Source organism: Ambystoma mexicanum, chromosome 7p (genome assembly GCF_040938575.1).
Source record: "Ambystoma mexicanum isolate Mex_15411 chromosome 7p, UKY_AmexF1_1, whole genome shotgun sequence".
Lineage (NCBI taxonomy): Eukaryota > Metazoa > Chordata > Amphibia > Caudata > Ambystomatidae > Ambystoma > Ambystoma mexicanum.
The window spans coordinates 182245500-182271940 of NC_090939.1; the positions used below are offsets into that span (position 1 = coordinate 182245500).

At 47.8% G+C, this 26441-nt stretch overlaps 1 protein-coding gene across 5 annotated transcripts in view; it reads left to right on the forward strand.

Annotated features, from left to right (window-relative positions):
• The window catches only part of PRDM15 (PR/SET domain 15), a 1394990-nt gene that overhangs the window by 257293 nt on the left and 1111256 nt on the right, over positions 1–26441 (forward strand). For 3 of the 5 annotated variants that reach the window (XM_069636031.1, XM_069636033.1, XM_069636032.1), the window contains exon 6: positions 3711–3830. The exons of 1 other annotated variant lie outside the window; for it this stretch is intronic. In XM_069636031.1, the coding sequence (XP_069492132.1) occupies positions 3711–3830 (120 nt within the window). Of the gene's footprint in view, positions 1–3710; positions 3831–26441 lie in introns of those variants that run through there. One more of the 5 variants, XM_069636035.1, reaches the window with a different exon arrangement.

A 26441-nucleotide genomic window follows, 5' to 3' on the forward strand; every position in this document is an offset into this window, starting at 1 on the left:
AGAGCGATCGCTGCTACTACGGCGTTCTTATCTGGTGTGCCCCTGCTGGACATCTGCAGGGCTGCTACGTGGAGGTCGACGGACACCTTCACGAGATTCTACTGCGTCGATCGGGATTCCAGGGAGGAGTCCAGGGTCGGCCCAGCAGTGCTGCGCAACCTGTTCGCTTAAGGTGAGCCTGGTGAGGAGGTAAGGGATGCTCAATGTTGAGTTTTTTGTATTGCTTAATGTTTAGCCTTTTACCACCTCCTGTGGTTGTGCATGTGTGTACTGCTATTTAATCTTATATTCATGAGCATGTGAATCCATGCCAGACCCCATGCTGGAGAAGGAACAAGTTACTTACCTGTAACTGTTGTTCTCCAGCATGGGTCTGGCATGGATTCACATGCGAACCCTCCCGCCTACCCCTCTGCGGCTCTTCACTTGGTCATACTGCCACTTCACGTGCTACCAAATCTGAAGATGGCCGCCAGAGGCGGGGCTTAGGTAGAGGGCAGACATTGGCTGTGGTCAGTATGACGCAGAGTTCAGTGATTGGTTACTACTAGGAAAGACAGATCAGAAACAAAACTGATACTGATTTTTTCTTTACCGAGGATTCCCAGCCTGACGACGGGGAATATTCATGAGCATGTGAATCCATGCCAGACCCATGGTGGAGAACAACAGTTACAGGTAAGTAACTTGTTCCTTGACCTTCTCTACTGTTGATTCCGATCAGGAAGTTTAAAAGATGGTATTTTGATAGGTGCTCTTGGAGGTTCCTTTTGGGAACAGGAGTCTGTGTCCACAAAGGGGGAGTTTCTCCCGGTGAGGTCCCACTTGTCTCTAGCTCTAGGGAGGCTATTGGGAATCAGGCTCACCTCCCTAGTGTAAGGAAGGCATGGTACCAAAGTAAGACACAAGTGACTAGAGTTCAATGGTGTTTATTGAACTTTATCAAGGGGTGATAAACGCCTGTCTAAACCTAAACCTACGATGGGAGCAAGCTACGACCATCAAATAATAATAATGCAGTCGTAGTGGAGTCTCGTCAAAATAAAAGGGCCTACACTAAAAAGCCCTATTGCCAATCCTTACTGCTAATTTACAAATAGTGTGTGGGAAATGTTCATGAAAAAAACAATTGTTCATAAAATGATAAGTCAGCATGCTCAGGCCATTGGCCTCCCTTGGCCACATTTTCAACATGGGACAAGGCGGTCCACTAGAGCATAGCACACTCTTGGGCTTCTTCGGCACGAGGACACAGTTCTAGTACAAGCAAAAGGGCCTTCTACACCCAAGTCTCTTAGGATATCAAAAGTCTCTTGATTCAGAGGGCCTGATGTATCAAACAAACGAAAAAAAGTCCCTTTCCTAGTATTCAATTAGGGTGATACACTCTTCACCCCGGATCCCCTCAGTCTGGCTCAGATCCCCTTTTCACAATTCGTCTCCCTCAGCCGAGTTTGGACCAATTACAGTTCGTATTGGCTATCAGACTTTCAAATGTGCATAGGGTTTGGCTTGACCCGTTGCAGGACTACTTCGATTTCACAGTTCACGATTTTACACTCCGTTGCATACCTAACAGAGACCTTCGGATGAGCACCCACGTGGCGCCAGACCACTCTGTATATGGCCTCTACTTTGCTTCAGTCACTCCTTGGATATTCAATGATATTTTTGTCACTCATCACATACGCCTTGCACTCTGTTTTTTGCAGATTTCTTCATACAATGTTGCCGCTTGCAACCTTGGTTCTAACACAGACCGGTCTGCTATCGGTCTCCCCGACTCACCGGCTATGCTGATTTTACTGGAGCGGCTTTGTTGTAGGAGCCAAAGACAGTACCACAGCGGCAATCGCTCCTCCCTGCCTCGGATATCGATGCAGGAGAGCCCCGGGTGCCTTCGACAAACAAAGCACCTTTTTTCAGATTTAATTCCCAGTCTTATGTTTCTTATTCTCGAGTGCTCATGAAAGTAGCGGTTTCCTTCCTCTGAAAAAGCCAAGGACAATTCTCTCCTTGCAACCCTTTCTGATCTTGCCATCTTTCTCCTCGTATTATACTGCCATCTCAGAACTGCTGCTTCCTCGTTTGTTTTGCCTTGCTTAGAGTGTACTTTCGTGCTCTGCCTTTTATCCATGTGGTGAAGTGTGATGGAAATCTGGTGTGTTTAATTATCAGTAATTGCCTTACCCTTGTGTTGGGACATGTCTGGTATACGGCTCTGGTGTTAGTCCGTTGCTGCTCACGGTGAACTGTCCGTGAGGAAGTGTTTGGTCGGAAAAGGGGAGGGGGGGGTTGAACTCCTAGGTATCCTACCTGGTAGGATGGGGTAAAGGTGTTATTTTGATGGGGATACCGCGTCTCACCCTCCGGTGTCCCACTTACACTCCCTGTGGAGCCCTCATCCAGGTGATCCTCCCGCACTGGTTCACTCCTAGGAACTGGATCCAAAAGTGATGGCCGTGTCCTGGCCACCTTTGTGACAGATCCCTGGGGCCTAGCGGGTGAGAAACCTTAGTAGCTTCACCGGGGTGGGGGCACTTGGGGAGAAGAGACGAATTCCTACGATTCGTCACACACCATGAACTTTGAGGACATTGTTTCCAAGATGGTGATTAGACTTCTAAAGCATAGTTCTGAAGGTTTTGTGTGCATTATAATTCTGTAAGGCACACGTAGGATTCTGTAACATCTCTCCCACCCGCCACCTTTAGGTGATTTTTACAGTAATGGTGGCTAAACTGTTTAATTGCTTAAGTGGAATGAGTATGCTTTCCTGTTTGGACACCAAACTTGTATGCATGTGTGTAGATATTACTTTACATATATTTTAGCATCTTTTGCTTAATGCCGTTGTATTGATCAATTAAAAGAAGGATTTTTATATTTACCTGTGGACATTTTGTGTTCAATCTTTTGTGTTAATTGTACTTTACACCAAATGCCGATCTCATAAGTCTCAGCCTAACTGTTCATCCTTATTACCAAGAGAGTTAAGTTAACGTTTGTGCCAAACCTTTGGAGGTTCACTAAGGCTGGCTTCCACCAGTTAGTGGTTCTATAAAACCTCCTTCGTGCCAGTCCAAATAATTCTGTATTCATTAATGTCATCTGAGTTTTACACGAGTCACAAACCATTCCAAGGGCTCATAAGTCATTACTCATAAGGGTTGACATCATGTTGACCCGCTCCCTGCTTAAACCACAGATCAGTGCTGTTGAGTGAATTCCTTGACCTAAAAGCCATCTTTGGGGCATTCTTTCTACAGTGAGAACCCCCCTATTGGGGTTGGAGTTTGATTCATTTGGGCATTCCTGTCTCTCAGCTTCCACATCCAAACTCTGATTCTCTTACAATCACTTGCTCAACCACATGTTTTTCAATACCTCTGTAGCATGGTGCCAATTGAACATTTCATCTTAATTTTTCCGCAGATTGTATCCTCTATTGCCAAACAATTCTCATTGCACACCCACTCATTCACATTAAAAACAAAACAATCCATTTAGTGCATTCATTTGGGATGCTCACAATGACAACATATGCTGCTTGTCACCCACTCTAGTCTGCCAGGTCTAATGATAGGTTGATTATCATTCCTAGGCCAAATAAATATGCAGGTTTGTGGACACCTATGTTGCCCGAGTCTCACTTAGTGGTTTGATAAAGGTTGTGAGTTATATCAAACAGCCTAATTATTGTTTTCCAGATTCTGGGCTTGTTGCGAACCAGGACAAGAAGGATGGAGGAAGTTCTATTAAGTGTACCGTGGCGGATATTGCCCACAAAACAATCAAGACCTCCAAAGCACAAGAAGCCAACAGCGTAGGTAAAACAACCGTAAACGTTATCCTTTCACATCTTTCTTGTGGAAAGACAATTTTAGGGATCAAAGTTGTGGTTTGAGGAGCACATACTGTCCTGCAGGTGTGGGCTGCAGATAGTCTAAACATTCTGGTGGAGGCTTGGGTGGGGAAGCCCTTCATTAATTCCCTCTTCCCCTTATTCCAGAGGGTTTTGAAGCGTCTGTTATTCTTGCAGGTGTCATCTTTTATATAAAAATAGAAAAAACTGGATTAACAAAACCCTTATTTCATCAATAAAAGTGATCTTTCAACTGAAGGTTGAAGTCTTTGGCCGTATACCACAGTTATCCAGAGATTAAATAGAATCCTTATAATCGGGCTTTTGTTGCCAGAAATGTGCAATTCTGCTAAAATAAGATAATTGCTTAGCAGTTATTTTTCAATACCAAATTTACTGATTTTCTAGTGAACCATGATTTTATGAGTTCTGAGAAATACACCATTGATTAATGTGTTTGCCTACATGCATTTCTATCCTCTGTCAGTATGCCCTTGTGATTCCATTATGTTCTGTTGCATGCATCGGATGCTATAGATTGTGCCATGCGATCCTGGGACGTCTTGCACCAATCGTTCGATAAAACACAAATGGGACTCGTTTTTACAGATAATAAACATTTTTCAAAGCTTGTTGCTCTACACAAACTACATTACCGATCATTAACTGTCCAACTCAAAGCACAGAAATTCACCTGATAACTAATATATCTAGATTTGATTAAAATAAAAATAAAAAGGTGCTGCTTCGCAAAAGAAATGGCTATAGCTCAGACGTATTGATAGCAACTTGGGAGTAGGTCCAAGTTACTATGAGTAACTTTCTCTTACTAGCTTCATTGTGAATTGCCACTTAAAAGTGCAGGATTAGTCTGCAATAATTTTTATTTTCTGTCGTCAATGAAACTTTTGGACTTTTCATTGTTCTGCAGTTCATCAAAACAGCTCACCGGGACATACTGTCATCAATGTAACGATGTTGCGACCAGTAAAAAACTGCTTTGGAAGCCAGAGTTTGCTTCCAACAATAACGCAAATTAATCCATGACGGGCACAATAGTTAACCACAGGTAAAGAAGTGTAACATCTAGCATCCGGTACCATATTACCAAAGTAAACAATAGGTTAATAATAAGTGTTCACAGTGATTTGGTGAATTAGATGATGAAAAGATGTAAAGACTGGGGAATATATCCTAACGTCTTTGTCTTTAATATCAAAATAGGCTTTCCAGCCACTGTAACGTGGTGCCTGCAGTTAACAGCAACCCACAAGGCTAGCATTCTGCTTGGAAGCATAGTGCCTTACCTTGAGGAAAAATATGTTAAAGAAAAAAAGGTGGCATTATACAAGTCTGGAACCCATAGGATATCCTTTGGTCTTCCACCACAAAAGTTTATTTGAACCCATAGCCCCGCTTAAGAATAATCTTCCCCCAAATTCTTCGAAATTGGTTCTGTCGTCCAACACAGACCTGATCAAGTGGGCCAAAGTGGAGTCTCGTAAACATGAAAAGCTATCAGCAGCCTCTTAAGAGTTGGATCAGGACTATCTAGCCACGAACCAAACAACCAGAGGACCATGTCCATTTTTCCCAGGTGTAGTGGCATGTGGGTGTTGTAGGCCTTCTAAATCACAGGGACCCAGTATTCTGCGGGTTGGTGTTTCTGTCAAATGAGCATCTCTCTCAGAACCAATCACCGCCAATGATTTGCAGGAACTGATGTTCTTGCAAGACATGCTCCATGTTTGGGAAATTCACTGTGTTAGCAAGAAGTGCCTCCAAGGGATACCAGGTCATGAGCAAGGCACCAGCAATCCCAGCTGCTCTAAACAGACTGTGGCATAATCCTAGTCTGGTCAGAAGGAAAACGAGGAGCAGCAAAGGCTGCTATGCCAAAACTATACCACAACTTTACCCTAGAGGGGTTTCAATTATAAAGGTAAACTAACAGAAGTAGGGAGTATACCTCTTTCAGCTTTTGGCAGGATGTGCCCAGTGCAGGCTATACTTGAGAGATGTACGTCAGTTGAGGGACGGTGTAAACCACCATTATACCGAAAGCCCTCAAATCAAATGAAAGTACAAGCATGTATTTACAAACATTAGTAGTACTCTTTACATAAATAGCATTAGACTAATCTTTGCAAAAGTTGTAGAAGTCGTTAAAAAAATACTAGCTTTAAGTAAAACCCAAAGTATACTAAAACACTACCCACCCACAGAAAAAAAACATGTAGTGAATACATACCTATAGACAGGCTGGTTAACTAGGAATGGTTCTGCAGGAGGGATTTCAGAAATATGCAATACATATTTTTATTTAACAAAATATCTTTAAAATGTTATTTGATCAAGGTAGGGAAAAGGGACATAACCGTTATTTGGGGCTCAAGGTAAGACCTGTTGCTAGGCTGCCTAGGAATGATATCTAATCAACAAGTTCTGTACCTTAATTCCTTCTGGTGTCTGGACTTTACTGGGCAGGTCTTCATGGTGCTTTCATTGGGCTGGAGTTCTGGTTTGACTGTCTTGATTTGGCTCAGATACTATGTCACAGCAGCCATGTTTTCCAACGGATGGCTCTCTTTCTGCAGTGGGGTGTTCAAGCTTGTAGGCTCAACAATCTTGATCAGTGGTTCAATGGTGTGAAGCTGGTATTTGGTCAGATTGTCTCAAAGTGGATATGGTGACTCGGTGGGGTTCATCACAGCTGCAATGTCTCTGAAGTGATTGTCTCGGCTCAATCGGTTGGTTTATGCAGCAAAGGGGGCTCCCTAGCTCAGATGGCTGGTCTTTGCATGATGACATGCTAGTTAAATGATGGCTGCTCCATGTAGCCTCTACATTCCTATTCTGCTGAGCAACAGCAGGTGCCAGAAATAGCAATTCTCAACTTCTGAGATGATTAAGCTCTTTCTTCAATAAAGCACCAGAGCTTTCTTCTGTTACTTGCACTGCATGTTGAGGGTTTCTGAGGCACCTTCAGTGATGCAGTGTTCCTCATAGTATTTGTTTCATGGTTGCTAGTCCTTAGCCACAAGCTCTGAGTTTTACCAGGAAATGTGCCTTCTGATCCCCAGAAATGCTGAGGGAAAGGTAATTCTCTCGTCTTTAAAGGAGAGTTCCGGGACTTTTTTTTTATTGTCCCTACGGGTCGGCCATGTGTTTGTAAGCATAAATCGGTAGATCGTAGGAAACTTTCCTATGGACCTTACCCGACTTTTCGCCCCTTATCGCACTCGAAATCAGCCTCCATTTTGTGATAATCCTATCATTCCGCCGCATCGACCTGGCTCACCTGCCTTTGCGGCACTAAATCAAATCCCCCGCCCCTGAAACAGACTTTATCAAAACATTCATATTCCCCGCCTCTATCCGTGACGTGACTGTGCTGCGTAGGCAAACGCGCCCAGGCGTCTTCTACGCGACTCCACACAGACCCCGGAAATCAACACAGATCAGCTCACAATACAGCGCACCACAATTCGGAATATGAAACTGTACTTTGAAATCAAACCGCAAGATTGTAAATGTGGTAAAGTACATTTATTTGACATCAAATGTTTAGAGAATATTCAGCGATTTGCATTTTTATTTGCTCATGTTCCAAAAAGTTCGTATTGAGGAACGCGATGGTCCTTTGCTGTACACAGGGTCTTAGAGCATCTCACAATACAGCACCACAATTCGGAATGTGAAACCGTGGTTTAAAAGCAAACGGCAAGATTGTACATTTGGCAAAGTACGTTTATTGGACATCAAATGTTTAGAGAATATTCAGCGATTTGCATTTTTCTTTGCTCTCGATCCAAATTAGTTCGTCTTGAGGGAAGCGATGTTCGTGTGCAGTACACAGGGTGTTGGTTTACGATAAAAATAAGCTCTTCTGTCGCACTGATAATCGCATGGCTGTTCCAACAACGAGGCGCTAGGCCACCACAATGGTAGGTATGTTGCATCTAACCGTTAGTACCGCGTAAGGGCATACTTGTACTTGGCGATCGTCCCATAAAATGGTCAGGGTGGTAACGTTGTTCACGCGGAGAAGCAACTGGCGGCTGTAGAAGCCGTCCGCCGGTGTCTGGTACTCGTGACACAGACAGTAGTGAATGATGTACCTAAAAACATAAAAAATGAAATTAGTCTCACCATCAGATCCTTATTAAAATTATTCATTTCATAGCGAGGACAGCGCTACTGGGTGTACACAAGTGTTTAAAGGCGTGGCGAGGCATGGAGGGGGGGGGGAGTGCAGGTGGAGAGTGGAAGGGCCCAGGACTGAGGTCGCAGACAGTGGACCAGTTGTAGCAGGGGAGAGGGAGAGAGAAAGCAGAAGCAAAGAGGAAGGTTTTGAGGTGCTTCAGTAAAAGCAGATGTTTCTCCTCAAGATAGTGCGCGGTAGAAAACAATATGCCACATAGAACGAACAAGTACAACTGAACCCGTCTTTAAAGCCACTGTATAGTAATGAAATTGCGGTATAAACTCATCAAAAGTTACTTACATTATATTTGCATTTTCCATTGTGTCTCTGTGTAGGGCAGACCCGAAACACCACTCCTTCTTTGCCGACGTTACTTCTTCTAATGAACGTGGCTCATCGTTTCGTTTCTGAAATTTTATTCATTATCTTTTCTTAGTCTTTCAGGATGGTCCCGGCCTGTCAAGGTCAAATCACAATAGAACCTTATATTGGGTCGTGGGCCGTTCCGCCACCCGAGCAAAACATCAAAGCAGCTGACCTTCACTTTGAGCGAGCACACATTTCTAGTTAGCTGCAGTTAGTTTTAGGGACATCTTGTCTGCGTGCCTTTTTTTTTATTGTCCCTATGGGTCGGCCATGTTTTTGCAATACGGAAACATTCTATAATTTTTGTAAAAATGATTTATATTACTGTTTGGTTTAATTGCAATGGGCCTGCAACATGAGGAGACTCGAGAGAACAGACAATCAAATTACAATCATTTAAACCGTGATGTGTATTTCTCAATGAGCTCTGCTTTAGGTGGACATGGAACAGAGGCAATGTTGGGTGGCAATGCAGTTGTCCCCTGCATAGGTTCGTTCACCACTCCATGTATGTGCCTATCGAGGACATCTACGATAAGTCTCTCAATAAACTCATATTGCATATCCTCAAACACTGGTTTGATCACCCATTGTTTACTTCTTTTAGTGAAGGCCTTATTGTAGCGAAGCGTCCCTAAAGTTCCGGTCGTCCTACTTTGTTGACGGCCAACATTATGGTTATGTGCCAAGACCGCTAAAAGAGTCCGATTTATCATGCCTTCCATGCCAAAATGCAATCTTTTGGGCCTGTACTTGAGGCACATATTGTGGAACACCTCCAAATCTCCTGTGTGGCAGAATTCCGTGAGTCCCCTCAAAGCTTTTGTTATAGTTTTATCAAATACAATCTTTTCAATGGCTTTGTGAGTGGGTGATGAAGGAATCAACCACTTCTTCTTCCGTGCCTCCTCTGTGGACAAATGGCCATGTTCACATTTGTGGAAATGCTCATTTGTCGACCATCGATGTACGTTGCTACAGTGCAACATTACTGACCGCCATTTTTCCAGTAGAATTTCCAACGACCCTTCACATGTTTTTGAGCTCCACCAAAGATGGTTGCTGATTGACTTGGACCACTGTGAAATACCTTGCAATTCTTTTTTTTTACCTGCAGCAGACAATTTTTTATTGATTGATTTTGCAAGATGCCAAACGTCAAATTGGTGATTTATATTTTTGTACTGTTCTCTCATTGTCTTGGCAATTGAAACGTGTCTGTCCGTGGCTATCAGGTCGATCACCATTCCCCGCGATTGTAGTTCTTGCAATGATGCTACAAAGCCAACTTTCTCCATGGCCACTGAGGATGTACTTTGTGACACCTGCACGACCACCGAACTCACAATTTTCTTACTTTCCATGTCCTGAAAGTGGTAGGTGCAGTACTTGGCTGAAAATCCTGGGCTGTCGCACTGTCCATCACCGGCTAGCCTGAAGCGTTTGCCCGCGAATGTACTTTCCATTGACATTTTTTCCATTCTCCAAGCTTCGCTGATGGCTGGAAATAGATAATCGGTTTGGTATTTGTAGAACTGACTTTTCGCAATGAAATGGATTCCCACAAACTGAAAGAAATACTGTAACTTTTTAAAACTTGAACCACTAAAAAGTGCGGCCGCTGCACAAAGTAGATTGCCTGCTGGCAGTTGCCCCAGCATGGGTTGTGCAGACCATGCGAACGGATGATATTGTGTACAGGTGGCATGTATTTTAAGGTTAGTGCCTCGAATTGCACGAGTCACATTAATCAATGGCTCCCCACATACTTCCCCACCAACCGAATGCCCACATTTCATCATCATAATAATATCCATCAAACAGCTATCGAATACAATGAATTTGGCCTCTTTCCTTATACTTTCACTCTGCATCCCAGCTGGTTCGGCCTGTAACGTTGAGGACATGTCACTCGCATGAAAGGTACAATCTCTGATATCGTCTTCCGCTATGCTGAGTGATATTGATGGTGTTTCATTGTCGTCCACGTCATTCTCTTCCATTGCAACATCTGTTCCTTGTCCGGAGATGGGAGAAAAAAACAATGTCTTCAACTTTCGCGCGCTCTTATTTTTTGCGGGTGTGGATTCTGTGAATTGATCTCCGACTGCATCCAAACTACCAGGAGGACATTCACTATCAATGGCTGGTGGTGGTATAGCTCCGTTGTCAATCACTTCATATTCTTCCCATTGGCACGATGCATCTCCAGTCTCAAGTCCCTGCCAAAAGGTTTGACAAGCAACATCTCTCGTTCGCTTCACTGTCTGTGTAGATTTAGTTCTTACACCCACTCGCAACTAGAGGACAGATTAGAAAAGGGATGTTCAGTTTAAACACAACTTACAGTATTGAACTATTGACAGTGAAAGACAACATAATATAGTGAACAGGACACTAACCTTCTTTTGCTTTCTTTTCTTTGAAACTTTCTTGCCTCGAACTTCAACATCTGGACGCTGTTGCTCCGACTCGTGTGTGCATGTCTCCACTTCCTCTCGCGCTGCAACGACTATATTTTCATGATAAGCACATCCATCACTCACTGAGGCTCCATCGACTCCCTGAAACATAGAACTTTCATTAGTATGTATAATAATATTGAAAACACAAAATGTACTTGGGGACCAATACCCATACGTACATCTCAATAGCAAAACACGAATGAACGCATTGTGTAGAACATTCAAACGACAATAGTTCACGCATTGTTGATCTAGTTAGATTGAACTGTCAAGATCCATACCTCGGGCTCCGCATAGACTTCCATTGATGATATTATTGAAGATGACGCTTCAGCAACTCCCTGAAACACAGTAATTGCATTAGTATGCTTTTCTATTTTGTTAAAAAGAACATAAACTTTGAGCAGGCGTCAACGGCTCATCTAAATAGACCTGCACAAATGATCAGTTGTCTAAAATAAATAATGGATATGTAAATATGATTCGATTTGCTCGATCGTTGGAAGTGTCACCACCCAGAGATCTGCATCAACTACTAGGGGTGATGTTCTTGTAGAAGAAGCTCCGTCATCTCCCTGAAACATAGTACTTGCGTTAATAAAGAAGGAAGTATAGCGGATGTAATCACGTCATATGATTTCGCTTGATCGAACTGTCAGTATCCATACCTCGAAATGCATAAGAACATCAAGGGACGATGTAACTGCGGTGCACACTTCTGCAAGCTGTTGCGCCGACCCGTAACTGCATGCTCCCCCTTCTACTTGGACTAATGCTCCATCGACTCCCTGAAACATAGGACTTTCATTAGTAATGAACACAATATTGAAAAAAGAAGACAAATAGGAGGGCGACGACAGAAGGACATATCAATGGCTAAAAACGAAAGAAACGTACCTCGAGCATCTGAGTGACATCTACGGTTGTCGTCAATGCGTTGGACTCCTCAGCATCTCCCTGAAAGACAGTACTTGCATTATTTTGGATAACAATAATTATAACTGAAAACAAAGACTAGAGGACGAGTACAAGGGTGTACCATTAGGTAAAATAATTACACGATCAATTAAAACTATTGATTTACATGCCTAAAACAAGTCAGTGTCAGAATAGCTAAGTAAGATTACCCGATAGGCGCTTGAAGTGGCTGATGACTGCAATAACGACACGGATGGAGAATCTTCCGCCTTCATATTGAGTGGATACATAAATGGGGAAATTATTGTTAGCTACTGCTACACACTACCGCAAGGCCGAGAACTAGATCCGTAAACTTGACTCACCAGTGGAGGCATGTGGACGAATAGAGTGGGAATAGCGGTTGAGAGCAATTTTCGCCTCGCTCGCGGTGTTTTCTTCTTTATTAGCAATGATGTGGAGTACATGTCTGGGCTAAAGTGCCTGCTGCAGATGCGGTATCGATCACCCCTCTTGTCCGCAAAGACTTCTAGGACTCTACTTTCTAGCTCAGAGGCTGGATATCCGCAATATCGGACCCATCCTCTTATCTGATCTATTGTCTTAGGGAAAACATGCATTATAGTACCTTCAGATTTGTTATGGGTCTTCGAAGGGCAACCGCCAATGGAACAGGCAGGCATTATGGAAAGTTCTGAAAAGTAAAGATCAACAATTCTCTATGAATACCAATGTGTTAAAACAGTAAATGACACATAAAAGGTTCAATGCAAGGTCCGTTTTGGTTCTTGGAACTATACACGTTATTCACATGCGGATAAGTATTTCAATAACTTTCAAAAAATAGAAAAAGTAATTTGACTAAACTCAGAACATGTGACTAGTTCCTTGCATGTACTGTCGTGAACGAAAAGAAAACATGGATGCAATTTGATGACTACTAGCAAATAGATATAAATTAAAAAATTGGACGCAAAATGATTATGGTACATGGACTTACCTTGACGAACAAACAGTTAGATGCAGGGATCAGAGTAGTTTCTTGTCGTAGAACAGGGAGCAGTTCACAGGTTGCAAACTGACGAGTTTGCTCAAAGTGGTCACGGAAGTTCACAGAGACGAAGAGCAGATAACCAGCACCTTCACGGGTTGACTAGCAAAGCGCAAAGAAGTTCTCATTAGAAATATGAGGTGGGTTATAAAGAATTCGAACCAGGGGTGTGTTTGTGAATGAATGACGTGTATATGTCGTGGCATTATGTGGATTGCAGGGGGCCGTCCAGCGTGAGGGGGATGCTTGGCAGGAGACACGGGGTCTGGAGGTAGACATGGGAACAACAAACCCATGCTCTATAGACCACTTTGAAGTGTACATGGTCTTTGGCACCTCTTGGCCTTTATCGCTCCCTGACAGCTCCACTTGCCAGCAGCTCAAGTACCCCGGTGCGAACTGCCTTTGATAGGGCGGGGGGTGGATCGGGGCGGTGGTCGTGCAGACAAGACACAGGAAGACTCGTGAATGGAGACACACTTATGTGGATTGCAGGGGGCCGTCCAGCGTGAGGGGGATGCTTGGCAGGAGACACGGGGTCTGGAGGTAGACATGGGAACAACAAACCCATGCTCTATAGACCACTTTGAAGTGTACATGGTCTTTGGCACCTCTTGGCCTTTATCGCTCCCTGACAGCTCCACTTGCCAGCAGCTCAAGTACCCCGGTGCGAACTGCCTTTGATAGGGCGGGGGGTGGATCGGGGCGGTGGTCGTGCAGACAAGACACAGGAAGACTCGTGAATGGAGACACACTTATGTGGATTGCAGGGGGCCGTCCAGCGTGAGGGGGATGCTTGGCAGGAGACACGGGGTCTGGAGGTAGACATGGGAACAACAAACCCATGCTCTATAGACCACTTTGAAGTGTACATGGTCTTTGGCACCTCTTGGCCTTTATCGCTCCCTGACAGCTCCACTTGCCAGCAGCTCAAGTACCCCGGTGCGAACTGCCTTTGATAGGGCGGGGGGTGGATCGGGGCGGTGGTCGTGCAGACAAGACACAGGAAGACTCGTGAATGGAGACACACTTATGTGGATTGCAGGGGGCCGTCCAGCGTGAGGGGGATGCTTGGCAGGAGACACGGGGTCTGGAGGTAGACATGGGAACAACAAACCCATGCTCTATAGACCACTTTGAAGTGTACATGGTCTTTGGCACCTCTTGGCCTTTATCGCTCCCTGACAGCTCCACTTGCCAGCAGCTCAAGTACCCCGGTGCGAACTGCCTTTGATAGGGCGGGGGGTGGATCGGGGCGGTGGTCGTGCAGACAAGACACAGGAAGACTCGTGAATGGAGACACACTTATGTGGATTGCAGGGGGCCGTCCAGCGTGAGGGGGATGCTTGGCAGGAGACACGGGGTCTGGAGGTAGACATGGGAACAACAAACCCATGCTCTATAGACCACTTTGAAGTGTACATGGTCTTTGGCACCTCTTGGCCTTTATCGCTCCCTGACAGCTCCACTTGCCAGCAGCTCAAGTACCCCGGTGCGAACTGCCTTTGATAGGGCGGGGGGTGGATCGGGGCGGTGGTCGTGCAGACAAGACACAGGAAGACTCGTGAATGGAGACACACTTATGTGGATTGCAGGGGGCCGTCCAGCGTGAGGGGGATGCTTGGCAGGAGACACGGGGTCTGGAGGTAGACATGGGAACAACAAACCCATGCTCTATAGACCACTTTGAAGTGTACATGGTCTTTGGCACCTCTTGGCCTTTATCGCTCCCTGACAGCTCCACTTGCCAGCAGCTCAAGTACCCCGGTGCGAACTGCCTTTGATAGGGCGGGGGGTGGATCGGGGCGGTGGTCGTGCAGACAAGACCCGTTTGCCGCAGGGCCTCACCAAGGAGAGGCCATCTAACTGAATGTAAGAGGATGGCTGCAGGATCTACTACATGGAAGGCAGGGGGGTGAGTTTATAAATACCTCACCCTCCCAGGAGAATATACACTAGATTCATTTAAAAAATCAAAACAACCATTGTTAAAATATATGTTGGGCTTTATTTTAGATTTTAATTAAACATAAATAATAAACATTACACATTGTAAAGTTGAGGTTGCAGCACATCGAGGGAAAATCCGCGGTATTGTCCACTGTCACTGGGGAAATGTTGTCTAATGGCAAGTACCGCACAGGCAGGTATTACTCTCCGAACGCGGTGTCCGAGCCTCCCGTGAAGCCACCAAGTGAAGCAACGATAGGCCACCAGCCTGTACCACCTGTGAAAAAAAAAGATGCAAACTGTATTAAACTGACCAAACTTTCTTATCAATGTCGATTCAGGTAACACATGTCATTTTTCTTAGAAAAAAATTATATCTAGAAAATGCACTATATGGAACCAATTTACATGCGTTCCAATGATATGTAAATGTAATTTTATATGTGGGAGACGACCATGAAATAGTGGTGGCATCACTGACATCACAAACAGAGTATACTTACTCGTTACTCGGATTACGCGGACGAACAGTGCCACGAAGTTCGTGCATAAGCACCATCATCATCCTCAACACTGTCCGTGAGAGGCAGGCTTCCCTGAACTCTGGCAGCTCGGTGATGCATTGCGGACTTTGCTCGCCTTCCTGCTGACTTTGCTCGCTTTCCGAAATGTAGGCCAAGCACCCGGAATTTTCACGGCAGCAGCAGTTCTCCTCCTCAGTTGGCATTAGCTCGCACCGATTGCACGTGCACCAGGTGGAGACGCCGTCCATGCGACATGGTCCAGGCTCTTCATCCGTTGACTGGTCCTCCCAACTGCCGTCCGAATCCCCATCGTTTTCGCGTGCTTGCCTTTCCAGTAGTTCTTCCTCGGTGTACTCGGGCTCGTACATATACGGCATTATTGTGGCCATTGTGCGGTAAAGATAGTAAAATAATTTATAGCGGTGGTACTGGTATCTGTTCACACGGGCTACAAGCGGCGAAGGTAGCTGACCAGAGCACTGAAACGAGTCACAGAATACTCAAAGTAACACAGAGAGAGGAATGGAATCGAAAATCTGCTGCTGTATGTTGTGAAACGGTCTGTTTATACTTATTGGGGAAAGAGGCGTCCTGCCATTTCCATGGCAACACGTCAATAGCTGAGGCGCAGCGATTGTTGACACGAGACGTGCTTGAAATGGGCAGTACGCGTCTGCTGATGTCAGGCTCAGGGGCGGGGGATTTGATTTAGTGCCGCAAAGGCAGGTGAGCCAGGTCGATGCGGCGGAATGATAGGATTATCACAAAATGGAGGCTGATTTCGAGTGCGATAAGGGGCGAAAAGTCGGGTAAGGTCCATAGGAAAGTTTCCTACGATCTACCGATTTATGCTTACAAACACATGGCCGACCCGTAGGGACAATAAAAAAAAAGTCCCGGAACTCTCCTTTAATTTCCTGCCTTCACTTGTATAGAAGAAGGCGTTGTGTCCTGACAAATGTCAGCAAGTAACCAACAAAGTAGTAAATGAACTACAGGTGTGTTTTGAGATATTTATGCAGGCAATCCCTAATTAACTTCACTGTCCTAGCGGCTAATGGGATGCTGATTGCAGTATGCCTGTTTATAATGCTAAATCAACTGACAAACTATTTCGCAAACCAATGCTCTTTTGTCAAAATAATTACCTAAACCACACATAAATGACTGGAAAGATCTGTGCATTTCATTGTACATTTTACATAAGAAAATAAACCAATATGAAAATCAAAAGTGTTTGTGATTGAGTTTTTGTGGGTTATGGCTAAGTCCTCAGCCTCTACCAGCTGGGTGGTTTTGCAGAAGGGTCTTCTAGCCAAAGGGTACATTTTTGATAAGAATGCCAGTCGAGAGAGGTACCGGGAGAGATGATTTTGTCAGCTTTGGTTATCTGGCTGTTGGATTACTTTCTAAAATTGGGTTCTATGTCATTTCGTTTTTTGTAAAGGTATTTACCCATAGTTCAAGTAAGACCATTCTTGGTGTGCTGGAAGGGCTTTCTGGGTGTTCTAGCCCAGGTCTCTTGTCTCTTCCTGCTCTGGGATTCTTTCTTTCTTCCTCCTCACTCTGGCATTCTTTCTTTTCCCACTCTGGGGCTCTTCTCCTTCTCACTCTCCACTCTGTGGTGTTCTGAGTCTCACCCCACTCGGGGCCTCTTCTTACCCTCGCTGTCATGATCCATGCTGCTAACCCCCTCAGGTAGCAGTGGGGCTAAAGCCCTTCACGTTGGCGCCAAGGGCCATAAAACTCCATCAGAAATATACATGGAGTCAGTCCTGGTGCCTTTGGCGCCAGGCTCATTATCAAGAATAAAGTAATATCAGTTTGGGACCTTAATCCAACATGGAGGCCTATTACACAGCTCGGTTCTTTAGAACCAAGCCATGCGGTCTAGTGTTTTGGGTGTGGCTGGGCCTGGAGCTACTTGGCCTGGAGCTACTTGGCCTGGAGCTACTTGGCCTGGAGCTACTTGGCCTGGAGCTACTTGGCCTGGAGCTACTTGGCCTGGGCTATTTAAACACACCCAAACAGCAGAACACGCTTTGCGTTATTCTGCACTCCTGCAGCGTAACGTTCACCGTGTCCAGCTCCTGCTCATCTGCTTCTCAGGCGACCCGATCCTGAAGCCCTAGATCCGGATTCCGTTGATAACCTGGAAGAACAAGAACAGCATTAGCGAGCAAGAACACTTACCTGTGAAGTAACCGGCCTTGAATCCATCCTGCGCTTCGCTTGCCTCGCCCATCTCCGGAGTTCGCCGCAACCTGCAAAGGTAAACAAACAAGGACAGCATTAATAATTCTTACCTGGGCAAGCAACGAGTCCTGGCAGCACCCTGCGCTTCTCTTACCTTGCCCATCTCCGGGCTTCACCGCAACCTGCAAGGGAGAAGGAACAAGGTCAGCATTAACAAATCACTTACCTGGGCAAGCAGCGCTTTGATCGCTCATCACTCTGGAAGATCACTGCAACCTGTACAGAGAAGAGAACACAGGTTAGCAATTAACACCAATAAACAACGCAGTGCTCCGCATCAATAACTCACCATGGTCTTTGCCATCGACGCGGCAACTCCGAGATCGCAACCATCCCTGTGAAAACAAGAGACATTGTTGGGGAACAGCATAGTGGAGCAAGACGCTGAGAAGACAGAGAAAACTGAGGGAAAGAAAGAGACAGAATAAAGACGGAAAAGACATTATAACTCACCAGGAAGGCAGCGGAGTCGGAATTACAGCCGGTCTGGACCCGACATAAGGGCCTCCGTGGACCTAGTTGCTTCCCTGGTCCGGAACACCCGCACCAGCCATGCGTCCCTGCACAGAGATCCAGGACGGAGAGTCCAACACACAAAAATCTAAGGTGAACAATAACCCCAAGGGAGGGGATTTGGACCAGAGGGAGTCCACCCATCACAGAACCAGTGTCTTAACCCTCCATTCTCCTGTTATAGGCGCTACCCAACGTCTGGCACATAACCAAGCAGAGAGGGGTCCGGGATAGTGCTTAGACCTCCATCCAGTATCGTATGGCGCCCCCGTGGATACCATGTGAGTGTAACACTCACTCCCTAAACTGGGGTGTTCTCAGGCTTGCCCCAATCTGGGGCTCTTCTACCTCGCTCTCCCCACTCAGGGGCTTGCTCAGTCTCTGCGTGTTCTGTGCCTCTTCCCCTTCACACTCCCCTCCTCTGGATTATGCTTCTCCTTTCTCCACTCTAGGTTCTTTTCCCTCTTTCTCTCCTTTGCCCACCTCCCTCTCTGGTATACTGTGACGAATCCAGTGAATTCATCCCTTCTCCTCAAGGGAGAGCCTCCTCCGCCCGTCTGAGGCTAGAGAGGTGAGTCTGCTCTGCAACTCCCCTCTGGGCACAAGGACTCATGTTCCTGTAAGGAACTCCCCAGGCCAGTCCCCATAGTGGCATATATAGGACTATCGGAGTAGAAGAACATTTATGAAATCCGGAAATTTGGGTGAAGAGTAATCCATAATGAGCCAACACAAACAAGAGAGAGAAACTGTCTCTTTAAAGAGAAATCTCCATTTAAAGGAGATGAGTAAACTAGGAGAGTGGGGACATGCTGAGGAGGGGTGAGGCTGAGAGAGAGCGTAAGCAGGGGAAGCTCCCTGAGAACATAACAACTGAGAGAGGCGGAGTGAAGGAAAGCTGTGGAGCCTGCGACTTTCAGAATTGGTGGGACTGCAAGAGTGAAACGCTGGAAACCCAGCATCTGTCTGCACTGGTGAACCGAGGAGACAGGAAGCAAAGTCTCGGTGATGGTGTGACCACAAAAGTGTAATGGTGGGCAGTACGCCCGTATAACGACACCGAAACTACCTCGCTGAACAAACTGCGAGAGGTAAACGGGTAAGACGGGAGAACTGGGAGGCTGCTGCGGAATCATTACACATCAGGAAGAACACGTCCACGTGAAACTGACGAGACATGGAATGGAAAGGTGATAATTTGGAACTGTACCAATGTGAAAGAGATTCAAGAGTAAATCTATAAAACCAATAAGAATTGGGTACAAATCCCTTGGGAAGATGTGCTTAATGGAACATATTGGGAACAGAATCATATGAGTATGAAGTAAATACCAGCCGGGTCTATAAGAAAGACACGCCAAGTAAGGTATCTCAGGGGAGAGAAAACGTTAAATGCCAAGGAACTGTACCCCCGCTAAGAAAGTATATGTCAAAAGGACATAGTAGCTTTGGTCAAAAATTCGACAAAGCATAAGAGGAGATCCATTGAACACTGACCGGGAAGAAACAACAAACCCAAAAATGTGTTGGAGTTAAAACATCTAATACAAAAGGTGACAAGAGACTATTTAAAGATACCATATTAAGACTTTGTTTGAAAAATTAATTCTTTAAGAAGAAACAGTTGTGAGAATGGTTAGAGTAGTTTTATGGTCAGGTAGAATTAGTTTGACAGTGGACTATTATTTCAATTAGATTTGTTGATGACTGATAAGCACCTTAGTTCTCCAGCATGGGGTCTGGCATGAATTCACATGCTCAAGAATATTCCCCGTCGTTAGGCTGGGAATCCTCGGTAAAGAAAAAACAGTTTCAGTTTTGTTTCTGAACTGTCTAACCAATCACTGTTCTCTGGGTCACACTGTACCCAGCCAATGACTGCCCTCTACCTAAGTCCCTCCTCTGACAGCTATCTTCAGATTTTTACCGCACATTCAAGTGTTGGGAGTCCTTGTGCTGTAGCTCTCTTTTACTGCGTATTGCGTTTTTTCGAAGAGTTTTCTCTTATTTCTTTCGGTCAATCGAGCCTCAAGCTCCACCGATTCTACTTCCGATCAACGGGAACCCGTTTTGGAATTTTCTTCGCCCCTCAAGGGCGAATTTTCGCTGAGTTTTCACTTCTTGGAGGATTCCGGAAGATCTTTGAGGCCTACCCCGCATGGTCATGGCCCAGGACAAAGGAGACATGACACCTGTTGAATCCAAGCTGTTTCGGATCTGCCCTGGATGTGGATTACAGAATGTCTTCAAGGAAGATGAGCACTCCTGATTCCTCTACTGCCTTCACAACGACAAATCACACATGGAGAAGGACTGTGCGTTCTGTATGAACATGTCCGTCCAGACAATGAAGGATCGTCGTACTCGACCCACCAACTGGCTGGAAGGGAAGAGCCCAGCAGCAGGTGAGCAGAAGTCAGAGCGGTCGTCTAAGACCTTTGAAGGCGCAACGGGGGCCCAATAAAAGGCTAAGCACTGCGAGTCCGTGGGCACCAGGAGCGCCGTTGGTTCAAGCTCCTCGGCTGCCAAGCAGGGCGGAATGTCACTGACGCCATCATCCACGAGACAATGCTCTTACTGGCTCGGTGAAAAGGAAGTCGAAGAACCCGGGTAAGCTTCGGGAGAAGCCCCGGTCGATCCCAACAGAGACAGCCAAGGGGGAGCGAGGCGGGTACCCTTCCCCCATGGTGAAGGCCTCAAAGCTCGTGAAGGCCCCCCATTCACCCGGCTAAGGCCTCGACTGAAGGAGTCATGGTGGCCATGGCGCAGCCTGCGGAGGCTACCCCAGTGGAGACGACCTCCGGGCCTAGTTTCCCTGCCACCCAGGAGGGAAACATCTTTGCAGCCTATCAAGAAGACCCCCGTGAAACCCTGGGATGAGAAAGAGGGGGGGCACTGTAGCCCTAACTGACTCAGATACCACCTCTGAGGAAGAGCTGGTTGGCGTCATAAAGATCCTGGACAAGAAGTTCGAGGAGGCCAGAGCCTACGGGAGGGATCCCGACGAGGCAGACATAGAGCGCAATGGTGGGGCCGATGAGATACTGCGGCCCGTCGAGGAAGCGGAGGAACCCGCGCCCCAGCCTTTGCTCACGTCGCAACCGATGCCACAAGACCATTCAGGAGCTATCTTGACAGCTTTGAGACCCTGTGTACGGAGATGAGGAGAAGGTTGCCCTTACCACCAGCAGATGATCCAACGGCGCCTGTACCTTCTGGGAGCCCACCGAACAAGCGGAGGCGAGTGCATCTTCCACCTCCCTTCCAGCCTTCACCCCCATCCCCTCCTCAGAGGGACGAGACGGGACGGAGACGACTGGGACAGACGACGGTGGTGACGGACGGATCTCCCATCACCCCCTCCCCAGGTCCCCCACCCCACAGGACGAAATTGGCTCCTTTCACACCATGATCGCCAAGGAATCAGAGCTTTTCCAGCTATACCCCGAAGAGCAGAAGAATGAATGGTTCCTCTACCAACGACGAGAGGCCAAGTGGAAGACCGTGCTCTGTCCCCTTATTGGACCACATCTGGGACGAAGGACTGTCCCTTCTGAAGAACCAGTCCACGGCCCCGGCGAAGAGGGACCGGTACGAGAAGTAGTACCAGGTCCCAGACTCCGCTCCTATGTGCCTCAGGGCACAGCCGTCCCTGGATTTGGTGGTCTCTGCGGCAGCCAAGAAGAAATCGGCAGGGGCGACGGCATCAACTTCCACTTCCCCTTCCCTGCCGGACGCCGAGGGGAAGAAGCTGGATGCCATGGGACATCGACAGCGACGACCATCAAGGCGGCCAATGCCCTTGCGATCGAGGCACTCTACGACAGGAAGCTGTGGTTCAAGATCGCTCCCATCCTGGACTTCCTCCTAGATTACAAGAGGGCAGAAGCCCTTGAAATCCTGTAGGAAGGTGAGGTGGCGTCGGACCACGCCATCACAGTGGCCACGGACATTGCCAACACCGGCTTTCGCCAGATGGGCAACAGCGTTTGCCTTCGCCGGCGCGGTTGGCTCAGGGCCACTGATTTCCGTCAGGACGTGCAGGCCAGGGTACTGGACATGTCCTTCGACAGCATCAACCTGTTCGGCAAGGCAGTGGACGAGTCGCTGCAGGCCATCAAGGCAGACTCTGAGACGGCCCAGGCCCTGGGTTCTCTCCCTCAGCGACGGCCGTCCTTTCGGACCTCCGGAGGCAAGTGCCTCCAAAGGATTCGGCGGCAGTGCCTCATCGTACCGCCAGGCAGCCTGCTCCTCATTGCAGGAAGCCTACATAGGCCGCAACAAGACAGGAGGACATTGTCGTCGTCAACAAGGAGGCCAAGGTGGCAAGGCCTCAGCGAAACAAGACTGAACCGGCCATTACATCGGGCCTCCACCCGAGCACCCCGGTGGGAGGCCGGCTGGTGAAATTAGTCAGCGCGTGGGAGTCCATATCCACCGACCGTTGGATGCTGGACGCCCTGACCAACAGGCACTCCCTGGAGTTCCAAAGAAAATGTCCCCGTTTCCCATCTGTGGCCAGGAAGGAAAACCACGTGCCACAGCTGCTTCTGGAGGTACAAGCAAAGCTGAGAAAGGGCGCGATAGAACTCGTCCCAAAGAGGCTCTGGGGCTCCGGAGTATACTTGCGATACTTCCTTGTCCGAAAGAAGACCAACTTCTGGCGACCCATCCTAGACCCATCCTAGACCTTCGCCGCCTCAACAAATGCATCAAGTCCCAGAAGTTCTGGATGGTCACCCTTCAGCATGTGCTGGGACAATTGGAGGAAGGTGACTTCCTGTCATCGCTGGACTTGGAGGACGCTTACTTCCACATCTCCCTACGAAAAGGACATCGAACGTTCCTACGATTCGTGGTCCAAGGGCGGCACTGCCAGTTCAAGGCCCTGCCCTTCGGGTTGAAGTCAGAGCCAAGGGTCTTCACCAAGTGCCTGGCACTGCTGGCTGCGCCTGCAGGGGATCTGCGTATACCCCTATCTGGACGATTGGCTCATCCGAGCAAAATCAAGAGAACTCGCCATCGATCACACAATGAAGACCGTCCACCTGCTCACGGAACTGGGATTCTCGATCAACTTCGCAAGTCCCACTTGGTACCGTCGCAGGATGCCCTGTTCCTGGGAGCCAGACTCGACACAGTGGCACGATTGGCTTCACCGTCAGAGGAGAGGACGAAAGCCATCCTGGGCAAGGTACAATGGCTGTTGACCATGGAAGTGGCCAGGGTGCGGTCCATCAAGTCCCTGCTCGGCATGATGTCATTGTGCATCTACCTTGTGCATCTGTGCTGGTTGCGGATGTGGCCACTGCCAGTTCCTCGACACCCGTTGGATGCAAGCGGCAGGCAGCTTTGAAGACAAGATCTCCCTCAACAAGACTTTCCGCCAAGCGATCCGGTGGTGGGGCAGCCGTGTGCATCTAGCGGCGGGCGTGAACTTGCAGAGCCCGGCACATCAGGTAACGGTGACGACGGACGCCTCCCTGGAAGGATGGGGAGCGCACACCAGAGATCTCCACGCAAGAGGCCTTTGGCTCCCAGAGGAGAGGTCACTACACATCAACGTCCTGGGTCTCCGAGCTGTGTTCTGGGCCCTCAGGTCATTCCTCCCGTCCCTCAAGGGCAAGGTGGTGAGGGTCTTCACCGACAACACCACCACAATGTTCTACATCCGGAAGCAGGGGGGGCACCAGATCCCCAGCTCTATCAAAGGAAGCACAGGATCTGTGGCACTGGGCCGTTGCCCACGGGAATAAAGAACACCCATCGCCGACCACTCAGCAGGGAGCTGCGCTCTTGCCACGAGTGGGGGCTTCGGCAGGATCAAGTGGATCTCCTGTTCCGACGATGGGGCAATCCCCAGATCGATCTATTTGCAACGGCGACTAACGCCAAGTGCCGGAGGTTCGCCAGCAGGTTTCCCCAGCTGGGCATTCTCATTCCCTCGGGACGGCCTGTTCCTGTATGCGTTCCCGCCATTGCTGTTGCTGCTGCGATTCATCAGTCAACTCAGACGGTCCCGGTGCAGGATGATCCTTGTCGCACCTGAGTGGCTGAGGCAGATCTGGTTCCTGGATCTTCTGGACATGTCAGCGTCTCCCCCCGCCCCCAGTCAAACTGCTGACGGACGCGGATCTTCTCCCCAGGGAAGGAGGCGCCATCCTCCACCACGACCCAGGATTGCTGAACCTGCAGGCCTGGCTCCTGCAGCACTAGAGTTCGGAGGGTATGATATCCCAGCAGACTGCAAGGAGGTGCTTGCAAAGGCCAGGGCATCCTCGACTCTTAAGTGCTATGGACACAAATGGAAGAGGTTCTCTGTCTGGTGCCGTGCACAGAAGATCAACCCTCTGCTGCCGTACTTGCTGTCGCTGGCCAAGGCGGGGCTGGCGCACACCTCCATCAAAATCCATCTGGCGGTGGTCTCTCGCTACACCAGAACTCCGGGCAGTCATCTCTGTGGTCTCATCGACTGGTGAAGGAGTTCATGAAAGCACTCTTCCGCTCGTTCCCGCCGGTGAAGGCTCCGGCCCAGGCGTGGGAGCTCAACGTGGTGCTGACCAGGCTCGTGGGCCTCCCATTCCAGCCCCTGCATTCGGCACCGTTGAAGTTCCTATCGTGGAAGACAGCGTTTCTTGTGGCCATCACCTCCGCACAACGAGTGGGAGAGATCCAGGCCCTCTCCTGTAAACCTCCATATCTGACATGAGACGAGAGTAGTGCTGAGGATGCACCTCTCCTTCATGCCCACGGTGCCGTCGGACTTGCATCTCGACGAGCCTTGGCGTTACCTGTTTTCTTCCCGTCGCCTTCGTCGCAGGCTGAGAGGACTTTGCATTCGCTGGATGTGGCTAGAGCGTTGAAGTTCTGCGTGGACCGCACAGAGTTTTCGGAAGACATCACAGCTGTTTGTGAACTTTGGCCCTGTGATCCAAGGGAAGGCCCTCTCAAAGGCTCCATGTCCAGATGGCTCTCTGGCTGCATCATGCACTGTCACCAGTTTGCAAACAGACCATTGCCCGGCTGTACGAGAGCCCATTCAACCAGAGCGATCGCTGCTACTACGGCGTTCCTATCTGGTGTGCCCCTGCTCAACATCTGCAGGGCTACGACATGGAGGTCGACGCACACCATCACAAGATTCTACTGCGTCGACAGGGATTCCAGGGAGGAATCCAGAGTTGGCCAGCCAGAGCTGCGCAACCTGTTCACTTGAAGGTGAGCCTGGTGAGGAGGTAAGAGATGCTTAATGTTGAGTTATTGAAATGATTCATGTTGATCCTTGCCACCTCCCATGGTTGAGCATGTGTGTACTGCTATGTATTCTTGTATTCATGAGCATGTGAATCCATGCCAGACCTCGTGCTGGAGAAGGAACAAGTTACTTGCCTGTAACTGTTGTTCTCCAGCATAGGTCTGGAATGGATTCACATGCGAACCTTCCCTCCAACCCCTCTGCGGCTCTTCTCTTGGTCCTACTGCCTCGTTACGCGCTACCAAATCTGAAGATGGCTGCCAGAGGAGAGGCTTAGTGTAGAGGGCAGTCATTGGCTGGGGGCAGTATGACCCAGAGACCAGTGATTGGTTATTAGAAAGACAGTTCAGAAACGAAACTAAAACTGATTTTTTTCTTTATTGAGGATTCCCAGCCTGACGACGGGGAATATTCATGAGCATGTGAATCCATGCCAGACCCATGCTGGAGAGCAATAGTTACAGGTAAGTAACGTGTTCCTTATTTAAATATCAGGGAAAACGCTGACAGCAGTAGGGAGAGATGGGCATTATTCTGACCATTTAATAAATAATATAAGAAATGTCAAAACCATGTCTGCATCCTTCTTCTGACCGAACACAATACCCAACTGTTTCGAACGGTGCTCCTCGGTAGGGGCATTGAGTCTGGTGGCGTCTCCTCTCAATGTGGAATCACTTATGCAATTCTTCTGCTGGGTTCTGCATCGGCCTTCCAGGACACCTCCCCCTTCATTCTTGTAGCTCAGTCAGTTCATAGTCACTTATGTGACTTTTTCAACTGGACTCCATGTCGGCCTTCAGAGACTCTTTTCCCTTGTTCTCGCAGCAGCTCATGCCTGCTACGGCGGGCCATTGGCTGTGCCTCGCTGCACCCTCCTGGTACGAGTTGCAGTCCTGCCTACCGACAATGGCGTTCTCTCTCTTAAAATGGGTAAAAATTACAAGTTGAAAGCTACAAGCCAGGCATAAAGTCACTTGCACCCTCAATTGTTCATATGCACTAGGTACACCATTTCTTACTTGCCAAGAGTCAGTCCTCACTCGCAAGTGGTTAGTGCACATTTTGTGG